The following is an 18,693-nucleotide window of genomic DNA, read 5'->3' as shown; positions in this document are numbered from 1 at the left end:
CTATTCTATTTCCAAGATTTTGGATCATCTTCACTATCATTATTCTGAATTCTTTTTCAGGTAGACTGCCTATTTCCTCTTCATTTATTAGGTCTGGTGGGTTTTTACCTTGCTCCTTTATCTGCTGTGTGTTTTTCTGTCCTCTCATTTTGCTTAACTTACTGTGTTTGGGGTCTCCTTTTTGCAGGCTGCAGGTTCGCAGTTCCTGTTGTTTTTGGTGTCTGTCCCCAGTGGCTAAGGTTGTTTCAGTGGGTTGTGTAGGCTTCCTGGTAGAAGGGACTAGTGCCTGTGTTCTGCTGGATCAGGCTGGATCTTGTCTTTCTGGTGGGCAGGTCCACGTCTGGTGGTGTGTTTTGGGGTGTCTGTGGCCTTATTATGATTTTAGGCAGCCTCTCTGCTAATGGATGGGGCTGTGTTCCTGTCTTGCTAGTTGTTTGGCATAGGGTGTCCAGCACTAGAGCTTGCTGGTCTTTGAGTGAAGTTGGGTGTTGACATTGAGATGGCGTTCTCTGGGAGATTTTCACCATTTGATATTACGTGGACCTGGGAGGTCTGTTGTGAACCAGTGTCTTGAAAATGGCTCTCCCACCTCAGAGGCACAGCACTGACTCCTGGCTGGAGCACCAAGAGCCTTTCATCCACATGGCTCAGAATAAAAGGGAGAAAAAATAGAATGAACGAAAGAGGATAAAATAAAGTAAAGTATAATACAATAAATTTATTAAAATAAAAAATAAAAATAATTATTAAGAAAAATAAGTTTTTAAGTAAAAAAAAAAAAAAAAACGGTCAGACAGAGCCCTGGGACAAATGGTGAAGACAAAGCTATACAGACAAAATCACACACAGAAGCATACACATTCACACACGCAGAAAGAGAAAAAGGGGAAAAAATAATATATCTTTGCTCCCAAATTCCACCTCCTCAATTTGGGATGATTCGTTGTCTATTCAGGTATTCCACAGATGCAGGGTACATCAACTTGATTGTGGAGATTTAATCCGCTGCTCCTGAGGCTGCTGGGAGAGATGTCCCTTTCTCTTCTTTGTTCACAAAGCTCCTGGGGTTCAGCTTTGGATTTGGCCCCGCCTCTGTGTGTAGGTCGCCTGCGGGCGTCTGTTCCCGCCCAGACAGGACGGGGTTAAAGTAGCTGCTGATTCGGGGGCTCTGGCTCGCTCAGGCCGGTGGGAGGGATGGGTACGGATGCAGGGCGAGCCTGCGGTGGCAGAGGCCGGCGTGACGTGCGTTCTCCCGGGGAAGTTGTCCCTGGATCATGGGACCCTGGCCGTGGCGGGCTGTACAGGCTCCCAGGAGGGGAGGTGTGGATGGTGACCTGTGCTCGCACACAGGCTTCTTGGTGGCGGCAGCAGCGGCCTTAGCGTCTCATGCCCGTCTCTGGGATCTGCGCTGATAGCCGCGGCTGGAACCCATCTCCGGAGCTCGTTTAAGCGGTACTCTGAATCCCCTCTCCTCGAGCACCCCAAAACAATGGTCTCTTGCCTCTTCGGCAGCTCCAGACTTTTCCCGGACTCCCTCCTAGCTGGCCGTGGTACACTAACCCCTTCAGGCTGTGTTCACGCCGCCAGTCCTCTCCCTGGGATCCGACCGAAGCCCGAGCCTCAGCTCCAGCCCCCGCCCGCCCCGGCGGGTGAGCAGACAAGCCTCTCGGGCTGGCGAGTGCTGGTCGGCACCGATCCTCTGTGCGAGAATCTCTCCGCTTTGCCCTCCGCACCTTTGTTGCTGCGCTCTCCTCCATGGCTCCGAAGCGTCTGCCCTGCCATCCCCCATCTCCGCCCGTGAAGGGCTTCTTGTGTGTGGAAACCTTTCCTCCTTCACAGCTCCGTCCAACTGGTGCAGGTCCTGTCCCTATTTTTTGTCTCTGTTTTTTCTTTTTTCTTTTGCCCTACCCAGGTACGTGGGGAGTTTCTTGCCTTTTGGGAGGTCTGAGGTCTTCTGCCAGCGTTCAGTAGGTGTTCTATAGGAGCAGTTCCACCTGTAGATGTATTGCTGATGTATCTGTGGAGAGGAAGGTAATCTCTGCGTCTCACTCTTCCGCCATCTTGAAGCTCCCTTTCATTTTTATTGCAATTTCTTTGTTGAAGAATCTATCAGGTGGTCCATACAATCACTGCTTCTCAAACTGTAATGCATAGGAATAACCTGGGCACTTGATCAAATGCTGGTTTGGAATCAGTAGTCTGGGGTTGGCCTCTGAGATTCTGCATTTCTGACAAATTCTCAGTTGCTGCTGTCACTGCCATTCAAGAGGCCAAACTGAGTAGCTGGACTACACTCTATCCCACAATCTGGATTTTTGCTGATTGAATCTTTCTAGAATAATTCAGTACATACTTTTGTGACCTCTGTATTTCTTAAATTGGTGTAGTTAAGTCCTAAAACCTGATCAGATTTGGTGTCCTTCTTTTTTTTTTCCATACGTAGTGTTTTGTTCATCCATCAGGAAGCACATAAAACATAATGCTTGGTTGCCTCTTTCTTTGAAATGCTAGTAGCTTGACCTTCTAGGCCTATATTCATTAGAGGGTATAAAATGAGGATATTCTAATTCTCTCATTTCTTCTTTATTAGCTAGAGTATCACCGTAAATACCAATCTCCCCTCATCTACAATTTAGTTACCTAGTGGTATAGTTCATATGAAAATCCCAGGGTGGAAAACTTGATTCTTTTCCTTTTTTTTACCAATTTTCAAAATATTGAGTTGGTTTACTAATATCCAGTAGTGACCAATTAGTTTTTTAAATTTGGTTGTGAATGTTTTTATTACTGTTGCTTTTAGATTCTTTATGAATCATGGATTTAAACATATCTGATGCATTTCAATCCATTTCAGTGTTATTTTTATACAAAAGACACTTCAAGTTGGCCTCTGAGTCCTTTTGACACAACCCAAGTAGTTTTTTTATTGTTTCCTTGCTCTTTTGTATAACAAAATGTTCCAGGTTTGACTTGTATTACATTTCCTGATCCAGAACTGCAATCAACCATTTCTCCAAGATTATTATCTTTTTTTGTGTGGAAAATTTTAAGATGATAATCTGTGTGCTTTGGTGCTCATTACCACTAGGTTAGTAAAGTGGAAACTTTTTTTTTTTTTTTTTTGTGGTATGCAGGCCTCTCACTGTTGTGGCCTCTCCCGTTGCAGAACACAGGCTCTGGACACGCAGGCGCAGCGGCCATGGCCCACGGGCCCAGCCGCTCCGTGACATGTGGGATCCTCCCAGACCAGGGCACGAACCCGTGTCCCCTGCATTGGCAGGCGGATTCTCAACCACTGCGCCACCAGGGAAGCCCATAAAGTGGAAACTTTTTAACTGCATGAATATATTCGTCAATATTTTCAGGTGGAAATATGTTTTAGAATATATGTGTGTGTATTCTGTGTATTCTAGAAGTACACATTGCATACTGTTATTGCATTGCTCAGAAAATGCTGCCTTGTTTCTACTGAACTTAATTTCAGAAAGATTTGATAGAAAGATAAAAATATTTCTGATTTGTTTTATTAAATGTACCATGTAAACAAAAAGCATCATTCTTAGAGTAGTGAATGCTTTGCAGTAAAAAGTCAGGACAGACCTTGGACAGATTACTTAAAATTCTTCAAAGCCTGATTTCATGATCTGAGAAATAGTTTCTTCATAAGGCTGTTAATAGCAAAGCTATCAAATATTTACTGGAAGCCAGAGATGTTACATACATTTTCTCATGTAATTGGTATAGCGACATTTTCAAGTAAGTAGTGTTTGCCCCCTTTTGTAAAGGAGTAAACTTTCCCAAGGTGACACAGCCAGTTAAGTGGCAAAATCAGTACTTTAACAGAGGTCTCTCTGATGCCATGCTTTTAACCTAGAGTATAGGGTGGCAGTTAAATGAGAAAGTAAATATATGTTGCCTCTGGCCTTATCCTGACAAATGGTGTTCAATGAAAAATAAATGTCAGGTAACAGAAGTGGCCTTGGTAAATCTGTACTTGACATTTGGGGTGGGAGATGGAAGCGTGAACAGGGGAGAGGAGGCCGGCCAGCTTTCTGCTTAGCCAGGCTTCTGGCCCATTGATGCTCCTCTTGCTAATTTCCCATGTTGGGTCTAACCTATGTGTCCACCATGACAGATGCTCTCATGTCAAAGCTCAAGGTCAGCCCTCAAAAGTTCAGGCTGGCATCTTCTGTCATGTTGTCTTTTGAATATGCTCAGCAGGTGGCAGGAGTCCGGAGGCAAGCCTGCTCTGGCTTCTTCTCCTTACATCGTGTGTCATTAGCTACTACACAGCTCTTTGTTCAAAACAAAATTCACAAAACTGACAGATTCATCTGCTAACGTCGGGGGGCATCAGAGCCAATTACAGGAAGCCTTCAAAAGGCAAATAGGGTCACTTTTCACAAACTGGAATGAAGAGAAGGAAAATAGTCATGTCATTAAAAAGGACAAATACATTTTCCTCTCAGCAGGCTCACCACAGGAAAGTAGAGAGGTTTATATGAGTCCATCATTTCATTATGACTGCTCTGAATAATTTCAAATCAAAGCATCCACCCCCCCCACACAGCCAACCTATCATTAACCATTTTGAGCTAGTGAACAGTATTTCCCACAGTAAGTGATATCTCTATAATGACGGAAAATTTAGGTTTAAAGTGCGAAGTTTTTATATTCTTTCAAGACCACAAATAATCACATACCTTGTTTAAAATCACCTGGAAAGGACACCAGTTGTTTGTTTTCATTTGAATTCGGACCTCGAGGGTTCTGGGGTCTGGTTTTGCTGAGATGCACCAAACACGTACTTGAGTCCTTGAGCAAGAGAGGGACAAATTTAGTTGTGTTTGGGGAAAACCAGGTGCAAAGGTTTAGGGGCACAGTCCCAACACTACCCTTACCTCATAACACTGTGAGAGTTTAGGCCAAATGGGAAAGTTCAGAGTCTGCACAAGACCACCCTCTCTCCTGATGCCAAGTTCAGTGTTGGGGGAGGATCCCCCAAACCACTGTCAGTATCAGAAATTTACTAAGCCTCACAGAACTCACTGAAAGCTATTATATTCATGGTTTGAGTTATTACAGGGAAAGGATACAGATTAGAATCAACCAAGGGAGTAAGTCCATACGGCAGAGTCCTAAAGAAGTACCAAGTCCAGGGCTTCCATTGTCCTTTCCCAATGGAGACAAGACATGTTACTTTCCCAGCACCAGTGTGTGACAATACGGACAAAATATTGCCCATCAGGGAAACTCGCTAGAGCCTCTGTGTTCAGGTTTTTACTGAAGCTCCATTATGTAAGCCTGATTGATTCTCTAGTCTCCTGGCATGACCCAAAGCCTTCACCCAAATCACATTGTTGGTCTTTCTGACATGGCCATCCTCAGCCCTGAATCATAACGTTACCCCAGGACAAATTGCAGACCTCTTTGGGGGCAAGGTTAAATTCTTTACTGCACGTCTACAGTATGTTGGAAGTTTGGCATGAGGAAAGACCAGCTGTTATATAAGTCAAGATAATGATAAGAGCTCCTTTCGAGGCACCATGTTAAGCATTTTATAAATCTCTCATTTAATCCTGACCAACACTCAGAGAAGAAGGTCCACCTAGTAATTCCAATGCATAGATGAGGAAAATTGAGGTTTAGAGAGACTAAGTTGTGCAACAATATCATACACCCAGTGCCCGGAAGAGGCTGGGTTCCACCCCGCTGCTGAATGGCTCCAGTGCCCTCCCTATGTTGCCCTGCCAAAGGGAAGGCATGGCTGCCACATCCACAACTACACAGGGCACCATTCTTGTCTTCTCTGAGAAGGCTGTCTCCTGGAGCCAAAAAGGAAAGGCCAGCCTGGCTGACTCACTATCTAAATCAAAAGAGAAGAACTCTTGGCGAGACTTCTCAGAGCAAGAATCTGTGCATATAGATAACTGCAAAAGAGCTAACAAAGTTACAATGGGCCCCAAGGGCTGGTTGCTCAACAAAAAGCATAAACTGGACAGGAGTTTGGAGTAGGAAGATGTGCTCCATTTTAATCGGTTAAATTTTGGTTGTTGGATGACATATATCAGTACAAAGAAATGTGTCTATCACAGCTAGAAATATGGGACAATAGTATTGGTTTGTGTTTGATCATGCAACAACATAACATCTTTAAGATTTTCAGTGATCAATAGTGACAGTGTTTGGCATGCAAGTGGGTGTATTCTTTATAGGGTGTTCTTTCCAAGAATATGAAATGGGTGCTCTAAATGTATATCTAGTTTTTAAATTCTGAATGGACTTTGTTTAGGGGAGTTGTTTGGCTCTCATGCACTATTTTCATTAAGAGGTAGAGGAACCTGTAACACATAGATTTTGGTCAACAGAGTTTAATAGTCAGTACACAGTTTTCATATATGAGGTTTTAGACATCCTGAACTTTCAGAAAAGTTCTTTATTTGTTTATCTATTTGTTGTAATTGCCTTTATTGTAAAATCTAGGCAGACTTACTATCAATTTTTCTATTAATATGAAGAAGAAAATGTTAGCAATTGTGTCTCTCCTAAGATACATCAAGAACACAGGTTTTGGGGCTTCCCTGGTGGTGCAGTGGTTAAGAATCTGCCTGCCAATGCAGGGGACATGGGTTCGAGCCCTGGTCCGGGAAGATCCCGCATGCCGCGGAACAACTAAGCCCGTGCGCCACAACTTCTGAGGCTGTGCTCTAGAGCCCGCGAGCCATAACTCCTGAGCCCGTGTGCTGCGACTACTGAAGCCCACGCGCCTGGAGCCCATGCTCCACAACAAGAGAAGCCACCGTAATGAGAAGCCCGTGCACCGCAATGAAGAGTAGTCCCCACTTGTTGCAACTAGAGAAAACCTGTGCACAGCAACAAAGACCCAATGCAGCCAAAAATAAATAAATAAAATAAATAATTTTTTTTTAAAAAAGAACACAGGTTTTGCATATTTCAAAGGTGTAGAGTATAAGCGTGCCACATAAAATCATGTATCTTAGCTTCATAAAAGATGACAGCTTAAAAAATCCAGAAAAAAAAAGGTTTCTGAGGTTTAAGTGATCTGTTTCATGTTTAAAAAGGTAATATACATTGAAAGATTTTTCGAATCATAAGGTATATATGTTTTTGTGTCAGAAAGGTAATAGATTGAGTTTGTAATTAGAGCTAGAATATTTGTTTTACTTATCAATGCCGAAAAAGTAACTTTGAAAGAAATAAAATAAACTTACTGTTAAGAAACCTATCCTATATACATCATTTTTACACATATATGGATTTTCTCTTAAAGTCACATCTACCAGAAACTTACATGATTATGATTCATTTTTAGTTGCTTTTAGATATTTTTCCAAACCCTTATTAGGCATCTCTGGAAAACAGCCAGATGATGGAGTAGATTTTAACGGTGTTATTCAGCTATCTTACCTTGATAACAGGATCTTATTTAAGTGAGTAACTATCTGTCTAAATCACTATGCTAGGCATAGTTCAGGACATGTAAAAAAGAGAAATAAGTGCTGAGGGGAAGCAGAGACTTTGGGAAAGCTTCACATGGGAGCTTCACATCCAGGTAACTGGATCTTGCAGTGTGAGTGGGAACTTGAGCGAGAGGGATGTGAAGGGTGTAAAATGGGAACTGAGGCCGCGTCTCTTCTCCTCTTGGCTTTCTTTGAACCCTTTGTGTGGTTTCCTCTTTTATGTTTTGCCTGTCACATGCAGCCTATGTGATAACCTTGGAAACACCTCCTCAAAGCCCCTACCCTGGAAAGGCCCAGTAGGACTAGAGTCCCAGAGAACGAAGCCATTTCTAGTTCAAGCCTTAGGGGGAAGGGGTGTGTTCACATGGCTTCCCCTCCCAGATCAAGTAGTGAGATCCAGAGAATCAAGACAAGGATCTGGCCCAGGGGAGAGGTGTCAAGGTCAAGGACATGGCCCTCAGGGCCCAAATGGCCCTCCATTTGTCTGGACAAATGTCATATGCTGGCTGCAGTGTGATCCATCCACAATCTCAACAGTTAGAGACAGAGAATGTGCAGCTAAAGCCCTAATGAGAAATCAAGAGAGTTCATTTTCCTGGGCTTCCTCCATGCAGGATCCATCACTCGCATGAGCCAGTCTGTGGTGGGTGGCTGGTCAGGATTCAAGGATTCCAGGGCCCCACCACTTGCTGACATGTCTTGTGCCCATACCTGGCATTAGGTATTAGCTTAAATACGACATTCATACTGCCTTTAATCTACAATGCCCTATGAAATAGTTGCTACAGTCCCCATTTTACAGTAGAGGGATCAAGGTTCAGAGCCGTTACCCAAGTTACTCAGTACCACTAAGGTACATCAGTGGCCAAACCCAGGTCTGTTGCCACTAAGCCAAGACATTAAAGGACTGCCTTTTATGCTCTTCTTAATCTCACTGTCTGGCTCCAATAGTGACAGTGAATGAAACAATACAAAACAAAATGTAATCTTCATTATTTGTCCTTTTTGTATTTAATCCTTACCCTCAGATTCACATTATGAAGTGCAATTGATTGCAATTCTTTTTGTGAACCATTTACATTTTAATTACCTTATTATTAGCACATTTATTTTGTTCACTTTTCTGACAAAAGAATTGTTTTGAATTCTACATCCTAATACTAAATTTCACCTTTTAAAGGTGAGTAATTAAAACTTCCATCTTCAGTCAGTCCTTTCTTCAAATTCACTGATGACTATTTAACCTCTTCCCTTGGAGTTCTGGTAAAGGAAGATGGCATTATGGCTTCAAGTTGTGAGCCGAGGAGGTGTCCATTCAAGCAATGGTCTCGCCCCCTTTGCAGGGCCTTCACTCTTGCTGCAGACCCTCTGTGCAAATGCATGCTGAGTTCTGTCCTTGCAGAAAAACACCATGAAGGATCACACCACCCATGAGAGCCCTTAATGAAAATGCCGTCCCGAGAATAATGCAGCTTCTTGTTCCCTTTGCTGAATTCACCTCTGGTGCTGTCTCGCAATCCTTTTATTCTCTACTCAGACTACCACTGGGGGTGAACAAGAGTCCTATCTATGAATCAAGGCTCTTCAAGTTTCCAGTCGCTGCCGTGAATGTGAACCATGTTTCAGTCTTTGCACAGGTGTTTCCACTTCCTTCATTCAACATTCATTGACCACTGCCACGCTTGCCCTACCCCATGTGTGACCATTGTTATTACTCCCAAGGCTTCAACTAGTAGTACAGCATAGAACAGTAATTCTTATCATTAGACTTTGTTAAGCCATAAATTTGATTTAAAGCCTTATTTTGCATTTCACAAGGGAAACTCTGTCATGCACTTAGATCAGGCAGGGAGACATCAACTTTTGATACTGAAGTGAGGGTGATGGGACACATGCTCATCCCTAAGCTGATTCAGGAGTGGACACACGACTGCGCGGCTGGGCACTGGCAACACTAGGGGACACTGTGCGCATTGGCTTCAATGTGCCAGGCGCCCCCTGGAGTCTGGCAGAGGGGGCACCCTGCAGGTGAGTTGGGACAAGCAGGTCATGATAGCTCCCTTAATGAGAAATGAATGACTCCTGAGGACAGTGCCGTAATTACAAACCAATAAGGCAAAATAGTGCAGTACCAGTGAGTATGAAGCCTAGTACTGGATTGTCATGAATTCAAATCCTGGCTCATCTTTGTGAACTTTTGGGCAAGTTACTTAACTCCTCCAGGCCCCAGTTTTGTCATCTGTAAATAAGGTTAACAGAAATACCTTCCATACAGGGATATTATAAGGATTAAGTAAAGTAATATTTGTAAAGCACATAGACACTGCCTGGTACATAGTATCATATAAGTATTTGTTACAAAAATGAAAAAACACATTGATTGGTCATTCTGTTGATGCTTAGTAAAATGAGATATGAGTCACATGATCAAGACTGTCAATAATTTCCCTCTCTATTCTCAATTATTGCCGTAGTTATTGTTGCTGGAACGCTATGTTACTTTCAATTAGGGTTACTTTCTTTAATTTTGTTTTACACATTTGTGAATACTTGCATACTCCACAGTTCTTTAAAAAGAGAATGAAAAGAAAATTAAACTCTAAACCAATTATAGAGATACATATGTACAAGGATGTTCTTTAAAGAAAAATTGGAAACAACTTAAATGTCTGTCAGTGGGAGATGAGATAAATTGTGGCATATTCATAAAATGTGATTATATATCATTTAAAGTATATTACATTTATTCTCTACATTAAAAAATAGGGATCTATTTCTAGAACAATGTTAAGTATAAAGAACCCTAGAAGAATGACAGGTACAGTATATACAATAAACTTTCATTTAAATACATACATATGTAGAAAACGTATAACAAAGACATGAACATGAAGTATACATAACAATATCAAGATGGTGATTTGAGGAAGGAGGGAAGGAAATGGAATGTGGCAGTGGCAGAAAGGAGGCTTCAATTTCATCTGTAACATTTCCTTTCTCAGAAAAAAATCTGAAGCAAACATGGCAAAATTTTAACATTAATTAAATCAGGTTGGAGGTTACCTTATCACATTATTCTCTATGCTTTTTATTTATATTTGAACATGTTGATAGTAAGAATAATAACAGAACAAATTTAAATGCCAAATTATAATTCTAAAATTTCCACCCATAGATTTTATTACTTCTCTTAGTTAATTTTTTTAAAAATTCTTTTGCTTCAGAACGTTAACGTACCACCAGTTGTGCTGGTGCTTTTATGGATGGCCCGGTTTCGTGAGGTTTAGAAAGCACTTTGGCACAAGGGCTCTAAAGAATATATCTTCACTATTCTAGAATTTTAATGGCGTATTGTACATCAGTGTTAATGAGAGTCGCGTAGATAAATCCCTAAGCAGTCCTTTTAAAAGTTGCATTTTTTGCTCAGCCAAAAAAAAAAAGATCTTTCTTCCTTCCTGGATAATTTTGCTAAGCAAGTGTGTTGTACATTTTCAGGTGCTCAAGTGAAACAATATGGGAGCATTTGTTTAGAGTGTTTTGCTTGCAAACTTCTTCAGAACAAACAGCAAGACAACAAATCATTCCTTTGAATCTGTGTAACTTTGAATATGTATTGATTGGTGGAACAAACAGCGCCATGATCCAGATTTTCAATGTCACATATTGAAATGTGGCTGGTGTGCTCCGAGTTTAGCAATTCTCTGTTCATCATGTAAATTACCTGGGACAATGACTTGTGACCTTAGAATTTCAGCTTTGCAGTTCAATGTGCCATTGACCTTTTTATGTCCTATGTATAGAGTATTATGTGTAAAACGGTCACCAAATGAATTCATGTCAGATGTTCTAACTAGAAAACAATTTTCATTGTCTGGTGCATGAATGTTTATAGTAGGTATATTTTAAATATTTCAATTTCAATGTTGTTTAACATTGCTGAGGTTATTAAACACAAAACGTGTTCATAGATTCTGTATTACTTACTGACTACTCACCATGAACTGTTGGGCCCTAGAGATAAAGTGATGACCGAGACAGTGCCAGTCTCTTCAAATTGTTAATAATCTAATGAGTAACAGCGTCAAGAAAACTGGCCATTATAATACAGGGAGATAAGTACTGTATCTGTGGAATAAGAAAGGGTGTTAAAGGAGCCCATAGCACGGAAACCCAACCAATTCTGAGAAGATCAAAGTGAAAGATCAAGGAAGGCTTCCCGGTGGTAGAGTCTGTGCTGCTCCTTCATTTGAAGGCTGGGGGAAGAATAGTCCCTGCAGGGAAATCAGCACATGGAAGAGCAAGAGAAAGCATACTTTGGGCCAAATGTTTGGATTGTTTCTTTGGTATCAAAAGTCACCATTCACTCAGGGTTTCTGCATGTTCCACACCCTCTAAGGATACCTCACAGGTTGGCCCCAGAAAGCTGTTATTATTAACAATCATGTTCCCCCACTTTGAGAAAAGGTACATTTCAGGCCTGAAATATGTAAAAATAAGGACGAAGAACTAAGCAGTTCAAAGTCTGTTCTGAGGCTACCAGCGTAAGAGGCAAGATGGTGAAGTTTGCAGTCATCGGCAGCATTAAGACCAAGGCCTGTGGCACTCTTCCCCATTCATGAGTGACCCCCAACTTCCTCTCTCTTCCCATCACCCACACACCACCTGCGTGTAAGGTTCAGAGGCGAGTGAGCCCTCAGGGTGGCACCCTGCAGTCTTACTACAGATCTGCGGCTAAGCACAGGCTTTTCTCCATTTGACTACCCTCTTTCCATTTTTGTCTATTTTACCACAATCCTGAAGTTCAGGATGATTTGGATTTCACGTGTTTATACAGCCTTTCTGAACACCTTTCCTTTTATTTTTACTTGACAAAATTTTTTGTTCAAATGTTTGTGAGAAAATGTTTTGCATAGTGAACTAAAAACCTGTCCAGTCTTCTTCTGGGATAGGAACTAATTTGAAAGGCTGAAATCTACCATGAAGTCTAGTAAACTAAGCACAAGCATGTCATTCTTGGACATATTGATTCATTTGTTTAATTAAACATTTGATAAGGTACGGTAAAAAATATAGTACTATAATATATATTTTAGAATCCTTCTAAATATACAGTTTCTCAACGTGTTCAACGCTTAATCCATTTCTTCTTAACTTTGTAACACAGGAGAAGAAAACCTCCTGGCAATTTTACGACGAAGATGGTGGAAGTATATGATCCTGGGACTGATAGACTTGGAAGCAAACTATCTGGTTGTCAAGGCTTACCAGTACACGACTCTGACCAGTATCCAGGTACCAAGGCTCTCTTCCCTTCTCATCTTCCTCATTTTCCAGATGTAGTTTACTTTCAGTTTAGTCACTTGAGAGTTCTGAATACTAGTTTGTAAGTTTTGCAACAAGAGGGAAATCGGTCATATAAAAATTAACTTGAACTTTATTTCTGTGTTCCTTTCATTTTTCTTAATTCACATGTAATTGTACATCTCTTCTTTGTTCTTAGTATACCACAAGAACCATTGACAATGTAGGAAAATAATTTGTAGCTAAGAATACTAATCTTATGTCAGCAGAAGAATTATTAATAAGCATAAAAATAAATCTATTTTAATCACAACTTATAACATTTTAGAATATGCTAATGGATTTGATTAAGTAATCAAAGTGCTTAATAATCTTTTCTTTTAGCTTTCTTTAATGTGTAGATTTTGTAAGCTGAAGAGACAGAATTTTTCCTAAATTGACAAGATTTAAATTTCTACAATGTGTTAGGTATGAAGATAGCCACTGCATCCTTCCTTCCTCCCTCCCTCTTTTTCTTTTATGTAATTATGTGTACACGCGCACACGCACACACACACACCATTGCAAATTTAACTTAGATTTTCACGATTTTTACCAGACACCACTTATATTCCTTATTAAACCATAAATAATAATCTTGACTATTTTTGTTTCACCCTTATTTCTCTTTTTATGACAATATTATGAATTTTATAGTCATTCCAAGGCTCCAGGATGAAAACAAAATATTGTTCACGTATCAGAGTTTACTTAGATTTGATACCTCAACAACATTGCTGCCATTCCAATAATTTGCTTAGAAACAATAACAAAAATGAAGAAACAAACAAGCAAACAAACCACTTGAATAAATTCAGATTATATTGATTGAATGGGAATCTATCTAAATCAGAATTAGATAAAGTCTACATGCTTCCTCCTGCATACCCAATAAGGGACAGAAAGTTTGCTTCCCTACAACCACTGAAGAAAAGTCCAGAGCTCTATTTGATTGGACCACACTGATGGCAGGGGAAGAGTGTGAGCTAACTGACCTAGACCTGGACTCTGAACCAATACAGGATGAGATTTCTCTGATTTGTTTAGACAAATGTTTCTCAGTAGGAGTACTACTGGCATTTGGGTAGGACAATTTTTCATGCTGTGAGTCACTTTCCTACTTTATAGGTCATTTAAGATTTCTGGTCCCTACCCATCAAATGCCCATAGCGTCTTTCAGCCTTTGTAACAACTAAAAGTGTCCTCATGGATTTCCAAATGCCCTCTAACAGGTACGATCTCTAGTTGAGAACCACTGGCTCACCAATCAGCACTCACTCCTGGAGTCAGGGCAGGATCAATCTCACCCAATCACATATCTGTCACCCATTAAGGGAGAGATGAGGTGGATGGATGCTGGGAGAACAAGCACAGTGCTCCAAACTCAGCCTAGCTCCTATTCACTTCCACAAGCCCCATAATGACAACAAATTTCTCTCTCTCTCTCTCTCTCTCTCTCTCATGCTCTCTCTCTCCTGTGCTCCCAGGCACTTTGTTTTATAGCTCTGTCTTCACAGTCTGTCTTACCTAAGAACGGTGTTTGAATATTTCCACCTACTCCACCAAGCTGTAAGCTCTTTCACAGCAAAGAGGATTTCTTGTTCACCTTTGAATATCTAGTACCTGGTAGGAAACCCAGCACATAATAGGCACTCAAAAATGTTTAAAGAGGTTAATTAAATTGCATTGATTTCAAGTATTTGGGGACACAGAAATTGCCAGCAGTTCTCTACCCACATGCAGAGGCCCCTGGAATGTCTATACAGGTATGTGGGAGAAGAAAGAGAAATGCTGGCTTCATGGCAGAACTGGGCCCATTAGTGCAGAGTCAAAAATTATAAATGGGCCTCCTGGGGAGCATGAAGAGGAAACTTATCCCTTTGGAAATCCATTTGACTTTTGTTTTCTTTTGTTAAGCATTGAAAAGTCACAACCAATTACTGGTTGCTTAAGTTCTATGGGGATTTATTAAAAAAAATTTTCAGTTTTTCAATTTCTTTTTGTAGACAGTGACAAGGTTTTAACAACTTTCCCCTTGTCCTCAGGTGTTTTGTTCAACCCATGTTATGCACCACCATTAATCCATCCTGCCACCTCTCTCAAATTAGCTGTTTGACACTGCATTTAATGCTGTGTTCTATGCAAAATTTATTTTAATTCTGTAGAAAGATAAAAAATAATTCTACTGAAATATCAGTTTGTCTTCATTATAACTTATTGAGCAAGGGATAGGGGGAAGTAAAAAAGCAAGTTGAATCAAACAATTCTAGAACCATTTTGCTACCTACAAAAAATAAACTTATTAAATAATAATAAATGGTCAGAACAGAAGGCATTTGCTCTGGGAACCATGTCTGTACTGCTGTTTTGTAATTCAATTCTGTTTACTCATTGCAAATCAGTGGAACTAACAAGGACCTATAATGATTTTCCCTTGTTTCTATAAATATTAATTGAGAACATAATACGTGTTAAGTGTTTAGCTTTTATTCGTATATTAATCAATAAGGAAAATACATTAATTATGCATCTAAGAAATGTACTAGTTATTGCAAGTGATGTAAATAGAAATGAATCAACCTTTGCTGTACACTTGAAACTAACACAACATTGTTAATCAACTACTCCAATATAAAATAAAAAAATTTTTAATAAAATAAAATTTAAAAATAAAAACATTAACAGAAAAAAAAATGATAAAGCTTCTACAGAGTTAAAAAAAAAAAAAAAGAATGAAGGAAATGAATCAACCTTACCCTCCAGGAGCTTCTGAACTTATAAACGGGACAAGAGGCACAGTCTATTGATAGTAACATCATGTACGGCAAGGGAACCGATGCCAAAGTGCTATAGTTTTCAAAGGAGCCCGAGATGATGTTTATTTGCAGAGGCAAGAAAGTACCCATTCAGAGGAGTCTATAAGATTGGATAAAATTTAGGTATACCTTTGAACCTGGAAAGAAAATCATGGCAAAAGCCTAGGGGCAGAAAACCTGAGGAATATGATTGGAGAACAATTATTCCAGTTTGATTCATCCAGTCACTTCAAAAATAACTACTGAGTACTTCTCTGTTCAAGTCAGTGTATTAGGTAGTGAACAGTGAGCAAATAGTAAAAAAAGATACTTTCTGTATTCTTTGGCACTTCCAGGCAAATGGGAAAGGCAGCCAAATAGGCAAATGGGAAAGGCAGCCAAATAACCAAATGAATGGCTGTATCATGATAGTCAGAGATAAGTGTTCTAAAAGAAAGCAATACAGTTCTATGAGAACATTTGTCAAAACAACCTGGCCTAAACTGGAAAGTTGGGGAAGATTTTCCTAAAAGACTAGTGGTAGAACTGAGATCTATAAGAGAAGTGGAAGATTAGCTGAGAAGGAAAGAGGTCCAAGCAAAGAAGACAGTGTGCTCAAGGCTCTGTGGTGGGAAGGACCATGGCAAGGATGAGGTTGTGAGCAAGGGCTTGTGACTGGGCAAGGAGAGTGAAGAAAAGAGTGGTGCAAGATGGGCTGGGGAAGGAGGAATGTGCTAGACTCAACAAGTCTTGACAGCCAGGTCAAGAGTTTGAGTCTTTAGGCTAAGTACCTACTGTGGGAAGCCACATTTGAGTTTTAAAGGCAGGTAGGCTGTGGTGCAGAGAACAGATTGAAGCAATGGGTGCTCATTATGGAATAAAGTAAGATTGAGCCAAAAAGTTAAGCTGGGGTCATGTCGTAGGAGGTCTTCAATGTCAGGATGAGGAGTGTGGCTTAATTTTATAAATAAAAGAGAGCTGTGAAGGTTTCTGAGGAAAGGAATGATAGGATGTAGCCCAACAGCCCTTTTGCAAAGGCACTTCTGTTTTAACAAGACAGTCCCCATTACTAATTGGCAAAGGACCAAGTACTTTTGTCTTCTGATTTTCTTAAAAACAGTGATGTAGAACAAAAAGACATGAAGAGCCTCTCTGTGCTTTATCCTCTTGCCTTTTCAGTTCATTCCTCAAACTCATGGTTAAATGTCACAAACAATTAATGCCTGAAGCATGAGAGGAAAATATATATTTCTGGAATGATTATAGACTCACAAGGAATTGCAAAACTATATAGGATTTTTTGAACTGTCCACACAGCTTTTCCCCAATGGTGACATTTTATATGACTAGGATATTGACATTGGTACAATACTGTTAACTAAGCTACAGACCTGATTCAGTTTTCATCCCTTTTCCTTCACTCGTTTGTCAGTGTGTGTGTGTGTGTGTGTGTGTGTGTGTGTGTAGCTCTACACAATTTGATCCATATATAGGTTTGTGTAACTACGACCACAGTCAGGATACAGAACTATACTATCACCACAAAGAAACTCCCTCATACAACCCCTATGAAGTCACACCCATTCCACAACCTTCATTCCTATCCCTAGCAACCACTACTCTATTCTCCATCTATATGATTTTGTCAGCTGGAGAATGCTATATAAAATGGAATCACACAGTGTTTAACCTTTTGAGATAGGCTTTTTTCACTAAGCATAATACCCTTAAGTCCCCCCAAATTGTTGCATGTATCAAGAGTTTGGTCTTTTTATTGCTGAATAGTATTCCATAGTATAAATATATCAGGGTTTGTTTAGCCATCACCTGCTGAAGGACATTTGGATTATTTCCAGCTTTGGTTTTTTACAAATAAAACTGCTATAAGGAGTTAGAGGGAGGTGTGACTACAGGAGAAGGTCATTGTCTTTGTGATGTAAGGACTCAACCCATCATTGCTGTCTTTGAAAGAGGAAGAGGCCACAAGCCAAGGAATGTGGGTAGCCTGTAGAAGGTGGAAAAGGAGTCTATTCTTTTGATATTCTGACCACAGAATTATATCAGCTCTAATATCCATGTAAGAGGAGACAGACTTGAAATCAATCTCATTGATTGTCTGAGAGATCTTCTGAGATAAGAACCAAGATGGCAGAGTAGAAGGACGTGCTCTCACTCCCTCTTGAGAGAACAGCAGAATCACAACTAGCTGCTGGACAATTATCCACAGGAAGACACGAGAACTCACCAAAAAAGATACTGCACATCCAAAGACAAAAGAGAAGCCACAATGAGATAGTAGGAGGGGCGCAATCACACTAAAATCAAATCCCACAACTGCTGGGTGGGTGACTCACAGACTGCAGAACACTTATACCACAGAAGTCCACCCACTAGAGTGAAGGTTCTGAGCCCCATGTCAGGTTCCCAACCTGGGGGTCCAGCAATGGGAGGAGGAATTCCTAAAGAATCAGACTTTGAGGGCCAGTGGGATTTGATTGCAGGACTTAGACAGGACTGGGGGAAACAGAGACTCCACTCTTTGAGGACACACACAAAGTAGTGTGTGCATTGGGACCCAGGGAGAGGAGCAGTGACCATGGGGGAGACTGAACCAGATCCACCTGCTAGTGTTGGAGGGTCTCCTGCAGAGGCGGGCAGTGGCTGTGGCTTACTGTGGAGACAAGGACACTGGGAGCAGAAGTACTCCTGGCGTGAGCCCTCCCAGAGTCCCTATTTAGCCCCACCAAAGAGCCCAGGTAGGCTCCAGTGTTGGGTTGCCTCAGGCCAAACAACCAACAGGGAGGGAACCCAGCCCCACCCATCAGCAGTAAAGTGGATTAAAGTTTTACTGAGCTCTGCCCACCAGAGCAACAGGCAGCTCTACCCACCACCAGTCACTCCCATCAGGAAACCTGCACAAGCCTCTTAGATAGCCTCATCCACCAGAGGGCAGACAGCAGAAGCAAGAAGAACTACAATCCTGCAGCCTGTGGCACAAAAACCACATTCACAGAAAGACAGACAAGAGGAAAAGGCAGAGAGCTATGTACCAGATGAAGGAACAAGATAAAACCCCA

The 18,693-nt window shown here is 40.9% G+C and overlaps 1 protein-coding gene across 1 annotated transcript in view; it reads left to right on the top strand.

The window, feature by feature from the left end:
• SLC35F1 (solute carrier family 35 member F1) overlaps window positions 1-18,693 on the top strand; it is a 444,149-nt gene that overhangs the window by 319,889 nt on the left and 105,567 nt on the right. The window contains exon 3 of the mRNA XM_024122526.2: window positions 12,646-12,773. Within this exon, the coding sequence (XP_023978294.1) occupies window positions 12,646-12,773 (128 nt within the window). The remainder of the gene's footprint in view (window positions 1-12,645; window positions 12,774-18,693) is intronic.

This window comes from Physeter macrocephalus, chromosome 10 (assembly GCF_002837175.3).
Source record: "Physeter macrocephalus isolate SW-GA chromosome 10, ASM283717v5, whole genome shotgun sequence".
In the NCBI taxonomy this organism is placed as follows: domain Eukaryota; kingdom Metazoa; phylum Chordata; class Mammalia; order Artiodactyla; family Physeteridae; genus Physeter; species Physeter macrocephalus.
Note: the sequence above shows the minus strand (reverse complement) of the source record. Positions and strands in the feature narration are given on the sequence as shown.